At 40.7% G+C, this 21,377-nt stretch overlaps 1 protein-coding gene across 2 annotated transcripts; it reads right to left on the bottom strand.

The window, feature by feature from the left end:
• Window positions 1–345: 345 nt before the first annotated feature.
• MTERF3 (mitochondrial transcription termination factor 3) lies at window positions 346–21,371 on the bottom strand. Of its 2 annotated transcripts, none has more exons than XM_040261031.1 (8): window positions 20,920–21,371; window positions 17,438–17,786; window positions 15,781–15,933; window positions 11,262–11,451; window positions 6,681–6,828; window positions 6,228–6,299; window positions 4,706–4,867; window positions 346–637 (listed from the first exon to the last, which is right to left on the bottom strand). In XM_040261031.1, exons 2-8 carry the CDS (start codon window positions 17,769–17,771, stop codon window positions 443–445), a joined length of 1,254 nt encoding a protein of 417 aa, XP_040116965.1. In that variant the 5' UTR covers window positions 17,772–17,786; window positions 20,920–21,371; the 3' UTR covers window positions 346–442. The 2 variants fall into 2 exon arrangements, with proteins under 2 accessions (XP_040116965.1, XP_040116966.1); XM_040261032.1 differs by having other exon boundaries at window positions 21,043–21,139.
• Window positions 21,372–21,377: the final 6 nt, after the last annotated feature.

Genomic DNA, 21,377 nt, shown 5'->3' with positions numbered 1-21,377 from the left:
GTTCAGGATTGGGAACTCATGTACACCCGTGGTGGATTCATGTTCATGTATGGCAAAACCAATACAGTATTGTAAAGTATAATAAAATTAAAAAAAAAAAAAAAAAACGACAACAAATAAAATAGCTATCTTGTGATGAAACGATTTTAAAAGACCTTTAAAACAAGAAGGAAAATTCTCCACTGTTCCCACCTTCACCAGGACAGCACACCAGCCTGGTAAACAGCCTCCCTTTCTCTAAGCTTGCTGTATTTTAGGTCTCTTTCCCAAGAAGGAAGGAAATGGTTGAGTCAAATGTGAGTTAAGTCACCAGAAACTTGGAAGAAGCATCTATCAGAAGTGTCCTCAAATTTATAATAGAGGTCTGAAGCTTTTATTTGAAAATATATTTATTCATATATACATACACTTTACATTATTACATTTTAACATTCATCAAAAACTAAAGAGTTTTTAAGAATTTCTCGAAGTCTTGTACTGATGCCTTGGCCATCCCTTCACAAAATATTCCATCTGGCACGGATACCAATTTGTCTAAAGAGATGTAGTTAGGTTTTGTCGGGTCATACTGTGCTCTTCCTAAATAGGCAAGAAACAAATGTCTTTCTTTGACTTTAAACAACCTTGTATTAAATACCTAGAAAAGAAAAAAAGAGTTAAAAAATATAAAGAATTAACCACATGTTCAATAAATATGGTAAATGCTAGAGTGTTTAAACCCTTTGGCTTCTACTAAGAAATTATGATTAAAAATTAGGAACTCAAAACTAAATTCAGAACAATTCTAAAATAATGAAGTGCTGCACTGTAGGCGAAGGCCAGACTTATTCGGAGAGACCGGAGGAGCTGCTTATTAAGCAAACCCGACGGTCCCACCCCAAATCTACTAAATCAGAAACTTTGAGAGTGGGGCCCACAAGTCCTCCAAGTGATTCTGATGCTTGCCAAGCTGGAGAACCCAAGTGAGAGATGGTGCTTTATGGCATGAAAAGTTGTGTAAGATTTCACACATCTGTGAAGCTTCCCTATTTCCCTTTCTTTCTTTTTAAATTCCTGTTGCTCCCTCTGACTGGTATTAAAATGAAATGAACCTGGACTTCAGGGGAGCAACTTAACTGCTTTGGAGTTAAAACTCCTGAGGAATGGCGTAAAAGTATAGTGTGCTAACTCAACATGAGATTGGCTTGCTTTTGGAACATCTTTTTCTCTCTCGGCAGAAACAAATTAGGCGCTACTCTGCCTTCATTGTGGTAACTGCATTTTGATTATCGTATTAATATTGCTCAAAAGACATAAGAAGCGTTTAGGTGTTTCTTATATATGACTCTTCCAGTCACTCTCAGCTTACACAACATACAGACAAGACCACACATGACTCTGAAGCTCCTAAACTATTATTCATTTCCTAAATATAATAATGCTTTGAGGCAATTATACAGCTTATGACTAGATAACTATATTAGTTTCCCAGTGGTTCAAAGTGAATTCAGTATCATCGATTTAGATTTGTATGATCTTTCAAGTCCAAAAGTCACTGCTGAAGTTTCTCTCTCTCGATCCCCTTCTGTCCTAACATGGACTTCAGCTCTGCCTTCACAGAAACCCATAAGGTAAGAGGAGAACAAGGGATAAGCCTCATTCCTGAAAGTGATTTCTTCCTTGTTATTACTCTCACTGCTTTTGTTACCTTTTATCTTCCATGGTCACTGCTCTGAAATGACTAAATTAACCCTAGTTTTAAAGTTAGAAGCGCTTCTCCATTTTTAATCATAAAACTATGTACCAACCAGAACTGTTATTTGCATGAGAAAATTGTTTCATACTACTAAGATTTTAAAGCACCAGCCAAAAATTTTAAGTCTACATCAGTTCCCTCACAGTCCTGGCTGTCAGTTTAGCCTATGTTTCCATTAATGAAACTTTTTTTTTTTTAAAGGAAAAAAAAAAAAACAAAAACCCTACATATGAGTCTGAGAATCCTCCCAATGTGGAAGCCACACATCTATAACTGGGCTTCTCAGAAGCCAGGATCTGGGGTACCTAACAAAAAAAAAATATCTGTGTTTTTAAACAACTGATTTTGATATATCTGCTACTGCTAAGTCACTTCAGTCATGTCCGACTCTGTGCAACCCCATAGACGGCAGCCCATCAGGCTCCCCCGTCCCTGGGATTCTCCAGGCAAGAACACTGGAGTGGGTTGCCATTTCCTTCTCCAATGCATTAAAGTGAAAAGTGAAAGTGAAGTCGCTCAGTCATGCCCGACTCGTAGCGACCCCATGGACCGCAGCCTACCAGGCTCCTTCGTCCATGGGATTTTCCAGGCAAGAGTACTGGAGTGGGTTGCCATTGCCTTCTCTGTTGATGTATCTAGTCAAGCTAATATTTTTCTCTACTTGCAAAATTTCTGTCCATTGTTAAACCCAACTCATTCTACTGACAACTCACATGTCACTCCTTAGAGTAGCAGCAGATCTCAGGTGAGAGCATGGGTTTTCAAACTGACTGCCAGAGTTCTAATCCGAGCTCTGGCCCCTGTTACCTGGGTAACCTTAGACAAGCTACTGAATCTCTTTATGCTTAATTTCTTCATTTGGGAAGTAGGGACAATAATACTACCTACCTCATGGGCTGCTGTGAAGATTAAATGAATTAATACAAGTAAAGCAGTAGAGCCAGAGCTGGCACATAGTAAATAAGCAAACAATAGCTGTTGTTATTTCTAAGATCTTCCTGCCTCTCCTAAATTAAATCAATAGCTGTATATATATGGTATCTGGCTAAGACTCTAACATTATGTAAAGCAATTTACATTCTAAAAATCTGTCTTTCACACTAGATTACAAGTTCCATGAGAATACAGACCATGACTCATTGATTTTTAATCCTCAAATCACCTTCTTTTATCATGCTCTAGTCTCACGGAATTATCTATCAACCAAGTGGAAAACTGTTATTGCTTTTTAGTTGAAGATTCCTTACTTTATGATGGTTCCATAAAGCCAAATTTGTACCCCTGCAGGCTTCTAACGCTTCTTATAATGAATACTCATGCATTTGATGAAACAAAAATTCTCTATTAAGGGCCCATTCACAGTGAAATACGATAGGTAAATAAATGTTGTTGTTTGTGAGGAAACTGTACCTAATGGAGGCTAGTTCTGAGAGTTGTATTAAAGTCATGTTTCATTGCCCACCTTTTCATTGAGAACACATGTAGCAAATGGAGGAATCACTTTAATGCAATTCAATCTTTCATTTATCCACTGAATACTTACTGAGTGTCTATTCACATGCCAAATAGGAAAGAAGGATGACTTTCATGAGATTCATTCATTTGTTCAACAGATATCTATCCAGTACCTACTAATTGGTCCCTTCTAATTCCAGGTGCAGGGAATTTAGCAGTGTATAAATCAGACAAGACCTGCTTTCAAAGAAACATTCTTCTGAACAAGCAGATAATGTCACTCACCAGCTAAAGAACAGGAAAGTCTGATCAGCTTAGAAAACATAATTATGGCTTTGGCATGATGACTAACTGGAGCTAAGAACTACATGCTTTGATAAGAGATCATTACAACATGGCTTGTTAACTAATGGAGTTAGGCAGACTGTGAATAAAATACATTTAGAATGGAAAAAAATCTTTAAGAGAAGTAATCTATTTCCATGTGAATAGAGAAGCACACAGGAGAGAACAATTTAGATTCCAACAGGCCGAACGAAGACAAGGTACAAACCACAGAGAAACAGATTCATCACTTATTTTTCCTCCAGAGATGTATATGGGTGCCCTTCTCTCTCACAAGTAATCCCACTACTACATTTGCTAGATTGTGGTCTTGATACAAAGATGGGCAAAAAGAAATATGGCCTTATATGACCCAGCAATCCCACTGCTGGGCATACACACCGAGGAAATCAGAGTTGAAAGAGACACGTGTACCCCAATGTTCACTGCAGCACTGTTTACAACAGTTTGGACATGGAAGCAACCTAGATGCCCATCGGCAGACAAATGGATAAGAAAGCTGTGGTACATATACACAATGGAATATTACTCAGCTATTAAAGAGAATGCATTTGAATCAGTTCTAATGAGGTGGATGAAACTGGAGCCTATTATACAGAGAGAAGTCAGTCAGAAATAAAAACACCAATACAGTATACTAACACATATATATGGAATTTAGAAAGATAGTAATGATGACCCTATATGCAAGACAGCAAAAGAGACACAGATATAAAGAACAGACTTTTGGACTCTGTGGGAGAAGGCGAGGGTGGGATGATTTGAGAGAATAGCATTGAAACGTGTATTACCATATGTGAAATAGGTCACCAGTCCAGGTTCTATGCATGAGATAGGGTGCTCAGGGCTGGTGCACTGGGATGCCCCTGAAGGATGGGATGGGGAGGGAGGTGGGAGGGAGGTTCAGGATGGTGAACACATGTACACCCATGGCTGATTCATGTCAATATATGGCAAAAACCACTACAATATTGTAATTAGCCTCCAATTAAAATAAATTAAAAAAAAAAGAAATATGGTCTTAATTCAGCTCTCAGAACGGGACTGTTTGGTTTGATTCTTTCACAAATAGCACGGGCTTTTCACAAGCCGAGAGCACGGTGTGCTTGCGGGAGTTCTGGACGAGGGGTGACGGCAGCTCTCCAGGACCGAGAGCTGGGAGTGCCTCACCTGTGGGAACCTGACCATGAGGTGGTGGGGCACGCGCATCACGTTGTGCACGTAGTCGAAAGTCTCGGTCAGTTTCCTTTTATTTGCAGTCAGCATCTTCGGGATCTTGGTGATCATGTGTTGAATTTCATTCTGCTGAAAACCTAGTTCCAGCCGAAAAACCTAGAAGAAAGCAGAGTTGTGATGGAGCACGAAAGTCATTGCTTGCTGTTGTTCAGTCCCTAAGTTGAGTCCAGCTCTTTAGAGACCCCCTGGACTGCGGCCCGCCAGCCTCCTCTGTCCATACGATTTCCCAGGCAAGGATACCAGAGATCTTCCCGACCCAGCGATCAAACCTGTGTCTTCTGCATTGGCAGGTGGATTCTTTACCACTGAGCTACCAGGGAAGCCCATGAATCACCAACACAAATAGTTATTTTGGTAACATGCCAGAGGACACATTAATTCTTTCAAAATTTAAGGACATTAAAATCCGGAGATGGCTATGCCCATAAGGGTTCGTGACTGCTTGCTTCTGGGGTAGCCTGAATTTTAAACCTCTCTCTTGAGGGTGAGCTACTCACAGCCTGATGACCATTACGAAGCTCACCAAAGCAGCCATCATAATTACAAGATAGAGGAACAGTGGCCACAGGAGGCCTGGTCAGGTTATCTGTATGGACCCTCCACCACACAGACTGGCAGGAAGATGATCAAAGTGCTTTCTGAGCCTCTGCTCCCAAGCACACTCCGAATCATGTCATCTGGAAATGCTACATGTTAAAATTCCCAACAGAGATGATTGAAAAAAAAAAAACACTCCAATGTGGGACAGGTCCTCTGTGTGCATTCATAGTATCCTATGGTTCCCCACCATCCATCGCTCTCATCACTTTGCAGGCGATCCCCTCCACTGGACTGTAAACTCCACAACGGCAGGGACTGTCTCCCCAGAAAAGAACAAGGGCAGATGCTCAATACAAATTTCTTCAACAGCTGGGTATCGAACACCTTAGGCACCTCAGCAAATAGGCCTTATATAATAATTTCCATGACCGCTGTGGGACACTAACAAGTCAGCTGCCCCTGGTTCTACACAGCAGTATAGAGTGTCTGGTGTGTTCTCTGATGGAACTAGAGCTGGGTCCTGGCACAGCAATGTGCTGGCACTACCCTCTGCAAAGAAGCTCCCAGACGCTGCCGCTCGTCTCCCACCTAGGGGACAACGACACAGACCCTCATCCTGGGCAAAGGAAGTGGCTTCCAGGTCCCACCCAGATACCTAACCTGCTCCTCTAGGATTACGGTACCAATGTCTGCAAGGCAACTTACTCATGTAACACCTGCTCAATATGTGAAAAAATTATAAACTAAAATAAACCACCTGCAGTATATTTATCATACTATTTCCTAGGTTCACCTTCTTAGAAATCCATTCTTTTACAATCTGGTTTTCTTTAAGATGATGAGAGCAAAACCCATTACCTTCAGAGGACTGAAACACTTCAGAAGCAGGTTTCTCCAAAACTTATTGTTGTCCTACCTTCATGTTTTCCTTCACAGGCTCCAGACTTCCAGTTAGTAGCCTTGGGAGACGAATTACCAGATCTCTAGTCTACAGTTATAAAACAATCTATTATTAATATACATGCATATTCAACTAGTTTGGAAAAAACAAGGCATAACTAGGATATGAAAGTAAAATTTAAAATATGACCCAGGAGAGAAATGCTAAGGAGCCCAGAAATACAAATACTTATTACTGTTTGAGGAAAAAAACAAATGCTCAAAATAATAGTTAAGGAAGCAACTTGATGAAATTATCATAAAATGATATAGCAGTATCATTAACCTAGTAAGGTAATCCATTCTTGTACAGAAAATACCAGGCATTGATAGAATTCATACAGGCCAGGCATCAGTTAGAAACATGAGCTTTAACAGTTACTAAATGTAGTTGACATGGAAATATACGAATTCTCCACTTCTCTTTTACCTTCTTCACACTAAGTTCAAGTTCTTTCTGAAAAAATCCCAGTCTGTTATCCAATCTCTCCACTGAAAAACTCAGAAGGAATGGTGCATTTCTGACCATCTGTGCAATATCTGCCTTACTGAAATTTTTTGACTGTAGATAAGCTACCCTAGAGAAACAAAATACATGGACATATTGTAAATATTTACTAGTGTCTTGCTACCTTCGAAAGTAACAACTGTTTTTAAAGCAGTCACAAACCAAAAAAAAAAAAAAGTTTAAACAAAAACATTCTATAATAATGACCCAAATATGGTTAAACTAAATGGCTTTCCAGGTGGCGCACTGGTAAAAAAAATCTGCCTGCCAATGCAGGAGATGTTAGAAACGACGGTTCAATCCCTGGGTCGGAAAGATCCTCCGGAGAAGGAAATGGCAACCCAGTCCAGTATTCTTGCCTGGAGAATTCCATGGCTAGAGGAGTCTGGCGGACTACGGTCCATGGGGTTGCAAAGAGTTGGATATGACTGAGCAAGCACGCACACGTGGTTAAAACAAAACAAGTACCCATCCAGCTTTTCCATTTATAATTAGAAAATATTTCTGAAATCCACTAAACAAACAGATTTGCTTTTCAGTTAATCTGACTTGTTTTATTGGTTGGTTAAAAAAAGAAAAGAGCTTCTGTTTTAGAATTTTTTTGCTAAGAATAGAAAACAGAAATTAAGAAGAGATTCAGAACTCTTTTTACAAAGAAAAATCAAAGCATGTGGCTAAGACTGGAAAGAGGAATTTTTTTTTTTTTTTGGCTGTCTCATTGTCTCATGGCTTTAGGGTCTTAGTTCCCTGAAGGGAGCTAAGCAGTGGATGCACAGAGTCCTAAACTGCCAGAGAATTCTTAGAATGTATTTTCATAAATAATTTTCACTATAGTCTTTCAGTATGTATTTTGTTAACAACTGAGAAATCTCCTGCTGTTTCTGGGAACCAAAATAAGGCAGTAAAGTCCAGAAAGTATGACTATAAAGTAACATTATTGATTTTTAAAATCTATAAACATTAGTGAAAGCCATTTTAAATGCCTAAAATATTCTAGGACATTATTTTGTTAGATTCTCATCAGAAAAACAAACAAACCCCTGTAAGCCAGGTAAATTTCTCACATTGCATTTGAAGAAACACAGATTAAGAGAAGTTAAATAACTTGTCTTAGGCCACTAGCTAATTAATGACAGAGCTGAAATTTGAACTCAGGCATGCCTAACCCTAATGACTATGATATCTTTATGCCATGTATCAGAACTTATATTTTACACTAAATGACTATTACTCCTTTAACCCAGGCCCTTAGAGGAGATGAGAGGAAAAAAATGGATAAAACTACACAAAAATTTAAATGCAAGGCAAAAAAAAAAAAATCACCAACCAAGTCAGACAAGTGACAGTTTGGGAAAAATATTTACAACATGTCATAGAGAAAGAACTAATTTTGTTAATATATTAAAAAATGCTTACCAAAAAAAAGAGAAAAGGCCCAATTAAAAACGCTAAAGGACACACATAATTTATAGAAAAGGAAATGTAAACAGACATTCAACATATGAAAAGATCCTTCAAACATCTGATGGTCTAAACATCATTTCCAAAACTACAAGGTTATGTTTTTATCAATACAATGAACTGAAATTATAAAGCTCAATGACACTGTATTATAAGGATAATAAGGAAGCTGGCACACGTGCACACTGTTGGTGGGAGTGTAAACTGGAAAGCCTACATGAGGGGCATGGCGCCCCACTCCAGTGCTCTTGCCTGGAGAATCCCATGGAGGGAGGGGCCTGGTAGGCTACAGTCCATGGGGTCGCGAAGAGTTGGACACGACTGAGCTTCACGATGACAACGACATGAAGGGCAATCTATCTGTTAAAATTATAAATACATATACCCTTTGACCTAGCAATTCTACTTCTAGAAATGTGTTCTACAGATATATACCAATATGTGTGAAATGATTTCTATAAAAGGGGAGTCACTGCAGCCTCTCTGTGACAGTAAAGACTAGAAAATAACCACTGTGTTTACCAAAAGGGGACCAGACAGATCTGTAGCATGAACCGAAAAAGGGTTAAAAAGAATAGGAAGAGCCAATAAAAAACTATCTCCGAAATAGAGTTAATAATGTGAGGTGCAGCATAGTTGTATGAATGCTACCAACTGTGTGTGTGTGTGCTCTTGTATATGAGTGCACATAGACATACATGCTGGTGTATGATAAAATATTCTCAGCTAGTTGATCAAAAAAATTGGTAATAGTACCTGCCTATGTAGACAGGTCTTACAAGGCTGATGAGGAATAGGAATAAGTAGGCTGGCAAGGACAATTACGGTTTTTTTTCTTTTTTTGGTCACAGGAGAGACCAATATCTAATTAAGAAACACTATTGAAGCTGTTGTCTACTGTGATAACTTTTCCCATAAAAAATTAAGATACAAGGCCCAGCCAAAAAAAAAAAAATTCTAATAACTTAAATGCACACCATTCATTTGATTCTTAAAAATAATCAACCAACTCTTTAATATGTTTCAAATTCTCTTCATTGAAAAGCAAACAAGTGTATACAGTCAGTGCAATCACAGAAATTCTAGAAAATAAATCTGTACATACCAGAGCCAGAAGCTAAGTTCAAAAAAAGATTATACCTTCGCATCTTCCAGGAGAAGCTTACTTTTCTTTGTATCACATTTTAAGTTTATGTGGTAAATTACCTATTAAAAAATTCCAAGTAATTCTTTTAAAAAATGTTCCAATTTAATTTGACAGCCAGGTTTGGACCCATTAGACTATACTCTGTACATGAAAATAATCTTTGTTATTCTTATATGTGTATGTATGATCTTGAGCAAGTTAACCTCCTTTTAAATGTATGCTTCCTTCATGGAATTAAAAGTAGGGAAGCAGTACAGTAATAGTAGCGAGGACTCTGAAGTTAGACTAAGTGGATCTGAATCTCAGCTTTGCCACTTAGACTGCCTGGAGTATCTAGGGCAAATTATTTAACCTCTCTCTGCCTCTCCCAAGGATATAAATAATAAAGGTGCATTGGACAGCCTCTGAAATGGTTCCCAGTGATCTCCACCTCTTGGTATGTACTCTTCCTTGGACTGCATCCTGAGCAAAAGGGCAAGCTGGTTTTTACACGGGGAGAGGAGGAGTGTTCCAGACAGTCAGGGGCAGAGCTGGCCACATCAGCCTGAGTCCCTTAGAACCATTTCCCTTCTTTCCAACCTCTGAACTGTAACAGCCTGTCTGTGTTACACCAGACTATAAGTCACATGAAGGGAGAGAGGACATCTAAGTGCCTTGCTTATACAGTAAGGGCTCAAATTATTAAAGAATAATTATGTAAGAAATACGTTTTTTTGCTGTTGTTCTGTTTTTTCCTCAGAGACCTTCAAGGAACTACGGAGCTCTCCGAAACCGGTGTGAGAACAGTCTGGGAGAGAAGATGAGAGGCAGATTAGTCAGGAGAAGGTTGCAGCGTCCTTCAGGTGAGACGACGGGGACCCGAGGTCAAGTATTCAAAGGGAAGATTAAGATTTGAGAGCAACACAAATAGAACCAACAGACCTTGGTTATTTCTTAGATGTGGATGATATAAGACGAGAAGTCCAAGTCAATATCAGTATTTCCGATTTGGGCAGCAGAGTGAATAGTGCTCTCAAGCAGTAAGTCTGGGAAAACCTGATTTAGGTACGAGGTCACAGTGATGATAAATCCAAGATGTGAACTTAAAAGACGCAGACTCTGTCTTATTCTGTGATGTCGCCAGTGCCCAGAGGGATTCTCACCTCACAGGTCAGTAGTACCTGACTGAATCAATTCTCACAAATTCAATAAATTCCTTGAATACTGAGTAAAGTACACAGATGTTTATAAGAGTGTTATTTTTTTAAAAAAAGGAAAAACCAAAATAGCCAACTGACAGAAGCAACTAAGCAAATTATACAGTATTTGCCAAAAGAAGGTTAAATATCTACCATCCAACATTGGCCAGAAACAACAATAGAAAAGATCAGGCTTTTATACCTTAAGGTGTGCTCTCAGATAATTCAGCCATTTATTAATGGATTAAAAAAAAACTTATCCTAGTTTCCAAAGAGAAACAGCAAAGTAGTGGCTTAGCAATAAATTGAAAGCATAAAAATAATAATGGGTAGTTGAACAAAAGAAGTAATTTAGATACTTAATTTTTTTTAAGTATTTATTCATTTGGCTGTGCCAGGTCTTAATTGAGGCACACGGGATCTCTGACCTTCACTGCAGCGTGCGGGATCTTTAGTTGCATCACTTGGGGTCCAGTTCCCTGACCAGGGATCAAATCCAGGTCCCCTGCATTGGGAGCACAGAGTTTTGGCCTCTGGACCACAGGGAAGTCCCTAGACACTTAATTCTGATCAAAGAAGGTCCATAACAAAAAGTCACATTCACATTCATTACGTCAGCAGATCCTTATGCTGCTGAGACTTAAAAAAATAACTTATGCATGTTATTTCTTCACAGCCCCTTCTTGGTTTATATGAAAATCAATCTAACAGCCCTACCTGGTCTTCAGATTTTCAAGGTCTTCAGAGAAAATAGCGTAGTTTTTTGTCAGGAATGGTCCCAGTTGGGTATCCTCTATGCCCAAATCTTTAAGAAACAGGAGCATTTGCTTAATGTCTTTTTCAAAATCCAGTCGCAGGAGGAGGTTGGCTGCATCGGGATGTTTTTCTATCTTGGATAAATCCACTCCTGGAATAAATGACAAACCCTGTGTGAAGATACCTGTCTGGCTGAGTCATTAAACGTCATGTATAGAAACACAAAAATTACTGATGAAGGCAAACGACCTGTCCAAAGGAGACCTGAGTCAGGCCAACAGAAACTTCTAATTTGGTTGCAGAAATAAAAATACATTAAAACCTAGTATTTCTTTCAAAGTCATGTATAAAGGAAAATAGTGCATTTGGGGCTAAATTTCCATCCATTGTCATCGTCATCTTTATCTAAGGGTTCTTGGATACTATTGCAGGGTGCCTATGAGCCCTTACTGATCTCCATGGTAACTGCTTCACTGATCATTCTGCAGGGTAACAAGCCCCATGAACTGCTACTTTCTTTGAAGTTTATCATTTTAGTTATAAGCATTATTTTAAAAATTGGCTTATGAATCCCTCCATAGGAGGAACAAAACACTGTCTCTAGTATAAAGACAAGAGACTCGAAAGAGCTCATGAAACAGCGCATGAAATATACAGTTCTCAAGTAACAACGAAGCAGAAAGGACACCATCTTCCACCTTAACAAGGTCTCAGAATCTGAGGTAGTCTAAGCAAATGAGACAAGGGATAGGAGAGGAAGTCAGAAGGGGGAGAAAGCAAGTTACTGGACTTTGGTTATGGATATAATTAGATGTCCACCTCAGTTAAGCAGGGAATCAAAGTAACTTTTGATTCAAAATTCTCATTAAAACTGAGCATTTTATTCTCTGATTTTCTTTTCTATCTGATAAAAAAAAAAATCAAACGTGAATAGGAAAGGCCTATTCCTTATCGTAAACATGAGATAATAAGGTATAATTTTGTTTAGATATTCTTTTTCTTTTTTAAATTTTATATTCTTAAAAATATTTCTTCAGGTTAAAAACTCTCAAACTGTTTTTTAGATGTAACTTTACAGTCTTAAATATAAATGCAATGAAATAAAAGCACTTCTAAAAATGGTGTCTATAATTCCATGTATTAGATCCAAATATAATTCTAAACCCAAACTTCTTGACATTAAACAGGCATTGATATGATGATAGTTATCAGAAAAATAGATTACACAAACACACATACACACAGAATGAAGACTAAAAACAGATCCAAGATGAACTAAAAATCTAGTGTTCAAATAATAACATTTAAAATCAGCAGGGGAAAAGATGGACTGTTCATTAAAACACAATGTGACATCTAGCTATATATTTGAAAAATAATTACTAATTCCTTCTCTAGCTGATACAAAAATTAATTTCAGATAGATTAAGACTCTAAATATATACTAACTCTAAAATTACTAGAAGAAAACACAGACTTAAAAAAAATAACAGTAAGTTTGACTACACGAAGACATAAGACAGACCCACTGCATGGCTTTCTGTAATATATGCATTTGCTTAGAAAAAGGTGAAGAAGCTCCTCAACAAACTGGTGATGGTGGTTACCTTTGTAAAGCGCAGCTGGAGGTGGAGAGGAAGTTAGGTTCTTTCTCCTTAATAGCTACAGTTTTAATAACTAGATGTAATTCTTCTATAGTATAATTTTAAAAATTGTACTAACAGAAAAGATTTAAATTACTGGGTGGGTGGATAAATAAGATAGAAACTATCTTATTTATTTACTTGCTAAACTATCTTATTTAAACAAAGTTCCAAAAATTTGTGATAAATGTGGGAAGGTATGCTTTAAAAATCACATCAAGGGTTTGGACTTCAGTTTAACTCAGTATTGCAGTTGACGTGTGCGCAAGTGCCTTGCTCAGCATGAGCTGTCATGCCCTGACTGTGCTGAAACCAAATTCCTCAAAAGCTGCTTCTTAACAGCAAAAGGAGGGCAGAGTCTCACCAGGAGGGCACATTGCTGTCAGCACAAATCACGTGGGCTGACTCAACGATTTCATTAACTTGAAAAAAAAAAGTCACTGATGCCTCTTATGGACCAGGCAACTTCTGCAGATGTAAAGAATGAATAATACATGATGCTAACTTCTAGGTGACCACAGCCCTAAGTTGGCTTTCACCCATCAGTTCAGTTTGGTTACACACACTCTGTGTATCAGCCAGCATCTGGCAGGTAACAGAGGTTGCCCGAGCAAGTTCAAATGAAAAAACTTTAATGAAAGGACTCTGTACAGTGGTGTGAGCAGTTACAGGAATAAACAATGGCACCCCTAGTGCTAAAGAGACAAGGAGGAAGGAGTCTCCTGTGAACCCAGAGGGAGCTGCAAGCTATTAAGCAAGGGCTGCTCTCAGCAGGAGCTGTTGCCATGAAGCAAGGCAGTTACATGACCCAAGACGGGGAGGGGACAGAGAAAAAGCACTCCCACCTGCCGTCCCCAGCCTGCTGCATGTGCCTCCCATGGCTAAAGCTGCTCAGAAGCCAGCTGGCAAAGGAGCCCGAGCACAGAGATGAGCCTCCTGGGACAGAGAACGAGCAGAGAAAGGCAGGAAACAGATCTGAGAAGCAGAGAAGAACCAGGACACTTGGGTCCTCAAAAACACTGTACAGCGGCTTCCTGGGTGGCTCAGTGGTAAAGAATCTGTCTGCCAAGGCAGGAGACGTGGGTTGGATTCCTGAGTCGGGAAGATCCCCTGGAAAAGGAAATGGCAACCCACTTCAATTAAAAAAAAAAAATACTATTTAACAATGGGATTGCGGTTCCTTCTAGGGCACTGTCATTTACGTTACTGCCAGGACATGCTGTTGAAGGATCAGCGTACAGATGAAGGAATGGCTGAAATGTATTTCAAAACTCTAAGTATACTGAAGATTATTCAAAGGTAGGGGCCACATGCCTTTCCCGTGGGACCTTTCCCAAGGCCGAGGACATTCTGGACTTCCCTGCTTACAGCAGATGTCATCTTTCTCTCTCGTTTGAACCCACAGAAGACTATTTGTATCTCTTATGTAGAATTTATCACTGTACCTTTCGTTTTTGGATTTCCATTATTATTTAGATGCTTCTGAAGACCTGAAGCTTCTTGAGAACAAAGGCCATTCCCTATACATCTGAGTAACTTGTACAGGGACATATGTGTAAACAATTATAAAGGTGTTCTTAGTGTCCAGACTGAGGTAAGCAGGGGGGACGCCTAGAGGAGTCACTCTGTCTGAAGGGTCAGAGAATACATTTGGGAAGTCACTTGAACTTGAGTTAAGTTCTCCAGTTGTCAGACCTGGCCAAACAAAAAGGAGGGGAGTGGCAGGCAAGTGGAGCTGAAGAGGTGAGCAAGGGCCAGGCCAGGAAGAGCTCAGAAGGATTTCAAGTAGGTCACTGACACAGTCAGATCCGCTTTTTAGAAAGAGCACTAATACTAGAGAGATTACCAGGGAACACTGCTCAAAGGAGGACTATCAAGTTAGGAAGCTCCTAACTTTTTCCGGAAAACGAAGGCAGTGACCAAGACATGAGAGAAACAGATGGGTCTGTGATAGTCCCAAGCCTATCCTGTTCCTCTCAATCCCTCAATTCATTCTCTGGGAATGTAGAATAAGAGAAACACCAGATGCAGAGATAACAGGAAAAGCAGAAAGTTGCAGTAAGGTGCTAGACTGAAAAATAAAACAGGACTCATCAAAGTTTGCAGGGAGATCTCTTGGCTGCCTTCAATGCTAGGTACATCCTACTAGTCAACAAGCTAAGATAGTTACAGAGCACGCCTAGAGATGCCATCCAAAGCAGAACAATGGGCTCCAGAGAAAGGTCAGGGGAGTAAGAAAATGGAAGGAAAATCATCTGAGAGGGTTAGGAAAAACTGTCCTGAGCAGCCACTGGAAGGTGTGTGAAAGTTCAAAGAAAACTCAAGAATTCAAAGAAGGGAATCAAACAAAAAACAAAGCAATCACTAACTCCAAGAAAATGAAAGGCTGTACAGGAAGAAAAACAATCATAGCACACTTCCTAGAGAGCAGTGAGCAATATTTAGAATTATAATGGGATCAGTGACTAATGATTTATTTTTAAAATTGTTAATATAGCCTATTGGGAGAACTGAAGAGAATGAAGGGGAAAAGTACGTGTGTGCAAGAGATTAACTGATATCTAAAACTGATTAAACAAGCAACAGCACTACAAGTGATTATATGGACATTTAGAGATGAAATACCAACAGAAAGAGCTGTAAAAGCAGACAGTCCAGGATGCAGGTCAGGAGGGATGAAGCTGGGAGTATGGTTTTTCACTGGAAGCCTTTTCCACTATTTGACTTTTAGGCATGTGCATGTACTTTGATAAAGATAGAAATGCTAATTTTAAAAGGCAAAAACAAAACAAAACAAAACAAAACAAAACAAAACTGTGTGGGTTACTTAGACTTACCTAGAAGCACTAACTTCCTCAGAGTCTCGGAATGATCCACATAGTCTCGAAGTGTGACTGAAGATGGGGGCAATGGAGGGCCTGCGATAATCTGAACAGCCTCCTCGTCAGAAATCGGCTGCAATGGGGACAACGGAGGCACGTCGTCCAGTCCTTTGCGGCCAGGATGTAGGAAAGAAGCAAGTTAGCTTTCTAATCTGTATACTTAAACGTTCTTTCTACAAAGGTAGTCTCTTGCCTAGTTTGCTTTTTTTAAATCTTGGCGTCATTTTTGAGTTAAACATCTAAAAATCCCATATATTTTCTCCCTTCTAAGAGGTAAGGTTAAGACTATTTAGATAACAACTACTATTCCTCCAAAGTAAGAAATGTGTTGGTGAAGTCCAGTACAAAATTCCTTTCCTTTACTCGTTATCAACAGGTATGAATGCTTAATGACCTATAGTACGTTCTGAGAAAGATTGAGTCTACCACCATAGCTTGTTGACTCGGCCAAAAGTACAACATACTCTACCAGCCTGAATTGTATGGGTTAAAGTCATCATATCCTGAAATGTCATTTTGATCTCATCTTTTCTCCTCCAAGTTATTCTCAAATATGTTTGTAAGTGGATTTCTATGATTCTGTTTTCATCAACCCCAATCCTTTGTCACAAAGTGACCCTCTCTAGTACAGCCTTGAGTCTGAGGTTTTGTTATGGCCCTTGCGGTAAAGAACCCGCCTGCCAAGGCAGAAGACACAAGAGACACGGGTTCGATCCCTGGGTCGGGAAGATCCCCTGGAGGAGGGCATGGCATCCCACTCTAGTATTCTTGCCTGGAGAAGCCTATGGACAGAGGAGCCTGGCGGGCTACAGTCCATGGGGTCGCCAAAAGCTGGACATGCTGAAGTGACTTAGCATGCAGGCACCCAAGTCAAACACAGTATAAAAGACCCTGGGAACTGTAACCCACCTGGGGCTAAGGAATCAGAGCCTTGACTTTATGTTCTATTTTTCTGTCTCCAATCTCTACCCTTTCTCATTTCTCACAGCCAGTCTCCCCTCGCAGCCCTCATCCCCCAGCTCCCTTGTGTTTATATCTACTTAACATTATCTCATCTGTAGTAAAGTATTCATTCCTTGCATAGGAATATTCCTAGAATGGGAAGCACGGGCAGGAGAAAAGTGACTAAAGAAATTTACACGAGGGAGTTTTTTGGGGTGTTCTAGTTGTTCTTTTTTTCTATTTGTTGACTGTGGTGGCTGCTACAGAGCTAAAAGCATGATGTCAAGATTCATAAAACTGTATACTCAAAAAGGATGACTTTCACTTGAGCAAAATTATACCCTGATTAGGTATATAGAATAGGGTAAACTAGATCCTAATAAACCTTCTAGAAATATCTAAATAAAGAACATAGAAAGCAAGTGCTATTGACATAGCGATAAAACAATCTTAAACATATTAATCTAAAAACCTTTTTCTTAGTAAGTCAGAGGCCTAATAAAAGCAAGCAGATTATTGCATAATAGAAGCAAATGAATAGAAGTGGATTGTTCTTTTTCTTTCCTGACACAAAGTATGGCTTGAAATTGGCTAACAAAATATAAACAGGTAGCTTGTTCAAACTACCAAGGTGAGGCAAAGGGGAGTCTTCTGAAAGGTGAGAAAGTACCTTCTAGGGACAGCTCAGGATCAAGGCCGGGCATCTTTTGCGTCTTCTGTGGCGGCTCATTCATGGAAGGAAGCAAAGTGCTTTGGGCACAATTAATCTCTTGCCTACTTGAGTTGGCGGACTGGGAACTATTCCACGTGGAGGAAGTCCTGTAAGTCCTAAAACCCCACTGGAGAAAGCAATCCTCAGAGGACGCACGGGGCTGAGCAAAACTGCCACATGACAATGTTTTTCCTGGTCTCTGAAAACCTTTTCTGAGTTGCAGAGCAGTCATGAAGCTACTCAACTTAATTGAGTTGAGCCATCTGGGTATCTGTTGGGCTGACAGGGCCATTTTTCTTAAAGTTGCCTACAAAAGAAATACATAACCATCAAAAAAGAGAAATTTATTTCACTTAAACATTTAAAACAGTATTCAAACCACAAAAAGATAAAACTGGAAATTATTTTTGCTGATTCAAAGGTGTTTATTACTTTAGATGACTAAAGCGGTCGGATGTTTTTAAGCATGAGAAAAGCAAAAAACAAGGCAGTTTCAGTTACAAACCAAAAGACAGGAACTTCTGAACTGGAAAGATAAAGATATGCTTTACAGTTTAAAAACAGAAAGCAAAATCAGTGGCATGAGAAAAACATTTAAAACAAACATCTGTAAATATTAAAATTACAGCTGAATCTATTAACTTAATATTTAAAGAAAAGGTTATGCAATTAAGAGCTCTTGAAATTTGATTTGAAGGACATTTGAGAAGCAGATTGCTGATCAAAATAACACTGAATTATTCAGATGCATTTTATGTATGTACATTAGTCACAAAAACAAGAAGAATTCTACTTAGTCTTAAATGAATCATCAAAATATTATCATTGTAGAAGGTCATTTCTTGCTTTATTCTCAGGGTGGAGCACTATTGATTATTTCACAGGTAAAGCTGCTCCTCAAAAAGAGAATTAAACAAAACCAAATTCTGTTTGACTGCAGGAACAAAGAAAAAGACTTTCAAAACGGAGGTGTGGGGTGGGGTTCAAACTAATAAGCAAAATGAACAGACAGAAATGTATTACAAGCAACCAGCAATGAATACATGTATATTTTGTCTGAAAAAGTGGTTGTTTATAAAGAGATTTTTTTTAATCAGGAAATGACTTTTATATTTAGCCAGCTTAATTAAAGGGTGAATGATGCATTTTTTATATAATAAGACAATCCATTAAAATACAGCATAGAGTCCAGGATGTGGAGAATGCCCAACATATTAGCCATATAATAGTCATTATATTCACTGATTACACAACCAAACATAAATGAGTTCGGACTTAATTGTTGCATACAACTTTTTGATTTGTTTCTCTCCATACTGAATTTCAGCTTGTTTTATGTTTGGAATTAGACCAAATAAATGCTTCAGGGTCTAAGCTCTTCTTGGAGATCTGCGGTTTAGGAAAGTCTCCTGAAAGTAATATATAAAAGTGAAACATCTCTGTCATTTTGAAATGATTTTAGAGAGGAAAAGTGTAATTACAGCAGCCTTATGAGTGATTTTTGTTAAACTCTGGTGGGAAATGAGACTCCAAATCTGTCGTGTTTTTCCTCAAAGCTGCAACATTCATTCTCTGCACAGCAGTCTCATGAGGGCATTCAGTTGGAAGCCAGAAGACCAAAATTCTGCTACTTGAAGATAAGTTTCTCAAGGTGGTTCAGCAGGACTGGCCCATGATGGGGGATTCAATAACCATTCTTTAAAAGGCAAGTTTTTAAAAGGTTATGGGTATAATAAGATGATTCTTGAGCTCTAAAATGTTCTGACTTCTCAGTTTGTCCAAGCATTCTGTCCTCCTTCAAACTTCTGAAATCCCCAATTCACTTCAAAGTCTCTAGAGCCAGGCTCAAATCAAAACTCTACCCAAAAGAGGGGAGGAGAGGGTGAGATGTATGGAAAGAGTAACATGGCAACTTACATTACCATTTGTAAAATAGATAGCCAATTGGGAATTTGCTGTATGGCTCAGGAAACTCAAACGGGGGTCTGTATCAACCTGGAGGGGTGGGATGGGGCAGGAGATGGAGGGAGGAAATGTATGTATACTCATGGCTGATTCATGTTGAGGTTTGAAAGAAAACAAAATTCTGTAAAGCAATTATCCTTCCAAAAAAAAACCTCCCCCCACATCAGAACAATCAGCTTTTGCATTCTATCCATATTCATTAAACAGTCTTTATACAAACAATGGCACCCCACTCCAGTACTCTTGCCTGGAAAATCCCATGGACAGAGGAGCCTGGTGGGCTGCAGTTCATGGGGTCGCTAAAAGTCGGACACGACTGAAGCGACTTAGCAGCAGCAGCGTACAAACAACTAAGGTTTATAACTTGTTTTTCTTTACAAGTGCACTGTCTTTGCTACATCATCATTTCATTGCCCTGTATACTTCTAACAATTGACTATTGTTCGTTCACGAGAGCAGGGCTCTCTGTCTTTATCCCTGCATGCACCGGGCCTTTCGGTATCCCCCCGGCCCAGAGTCTCGCACTGCTCCCAGATTTTCTGGGCAGAAATGAATTGGTTGCAACTACCGTGAACTCATTTGCTTACAAAATACTTAAAATCTGGTAAAGGCGTCTGCGTCAAAAGCCAAAAGCTTTAAGTAAAATTTGAAGTCCACTCTGGTTATGTATGTGGTTATGTATGGATGTGAGAGTTGGACTGTGAAGAAGGCTAAGCGCCGAAGAATTGATGCTTTTGAACTGTGGTGTTGGAGAAGACTCTTGAGAGTTCCTTGGACTGCAAGGAGATCCAACCAGTCCATTCTGAAGGAGATCAACCCTGGGATTTCTTTGGAAGGAATGATGCTCAAGCTGAAACTCCAGTACTTTGGCCACCTCATGCGAAGAGTTGACTCATTGGAAAAGACTCTGATGCTGGGAGGGATTGGGGGCAGGAGGAGAAGGGGACGACAGAGGATGAGATGGCTGGATGGCATCACGGACTCGATGGACGCGAGTCTGGGTGAACTCCGGGAGTTGGTGATGGACAGGGAGGCCTGCGTGCTGCGGTTCACCGGGTCGCAGAGTCGGACACGACTGAGCGACTGAACTGAACACATATAGACTAGTTCTCCACTGTACGCCTTAGTAGTTTCATTGGCGCTTAAATACATTTGACGAGGGTGCAAGATTTCGACCTCTGGGAGGCTTAGATCAGGAGACTGAAAGATGGGGAGGAGAACGGTTTGGGAATTAGGGGCCTCGGGAACACGGCCTGACCCCCCCACCCTCCCGGGCATTCTACCGGTTTTGGGGGGCGCCAAGCCCAACTTCCGGAGGAAGCGCCCCTCATCATGTTGGCGCCCTCCCGGCGCGCCCCCCCCCCCCCCCCGCCCCATCACCCAGCGCCCCCAACCGCCCGGGCAAAGCGCGCTAAACACACCAGCGTCGCGGCGCGCCCTTCTCACCCGCCAAGGGTAAAAAAAACATCGCTTACCCTCCGCGGGGCCGCGAAGGCCTACGAGGCCACGCGGTTCAGGGGCGCGGCCTAGAGCCGAGGAGGAGAAGGGTGGTGGGAGCCGGACCTGGAGCCCCCGGGCAGGGAGCGCGCCCCCTTTACCTGTGGCCAGGCCCTCGCCGCTCACCCAGCCGGACCCGCGGGCCGCCCCTCGGCGCCGCTCTGCCAGCCGGCGCTCGTTCGCCCGCCGGCCCACGTGGGCTGCGGCCGGAGCGGGCCAGACCATCGGCGCAGCTGCGCGGGTGGGGAGCGGGCGGCGCGCGGCGGAGTGGACAGAGCCGGCCGCGGGGGACACAGGGTCTCCGTCCCCTGTGGGCGCCGCAGACCCTTGCGATGGGCTTGGGAAGGCGCCGCACGTCCCTACGGACGCCCCTCCCGGGGGCCCCGGCCCGGCGAGCCGGGTCCACCCGCCGCCCGAGGCCTCGTGGACCGCGCCG

This window comes from Oryx dammah, unplaced genomic scaffold (genome assembly GCF_014754425.2).
Source record: "Oryx dammah isolate SB20612 unplaced genomic scaffold, SCBI_Odam_1.1 HiC_scaffold_19, whole genome shotgun sequence".
In the NCBI taxonomy this organism is placed as follows: domain Eukaryota; kingdom Metazoa; phylum Chordata; class Mammalia; order Artiodactyla; family Bovidae; genus Oryx; species Oryx dammah.
Note: the sequence above shows the minus strand (reverse complement) of the source record. Positions and strands in the feature narration are given on the sequence as shown.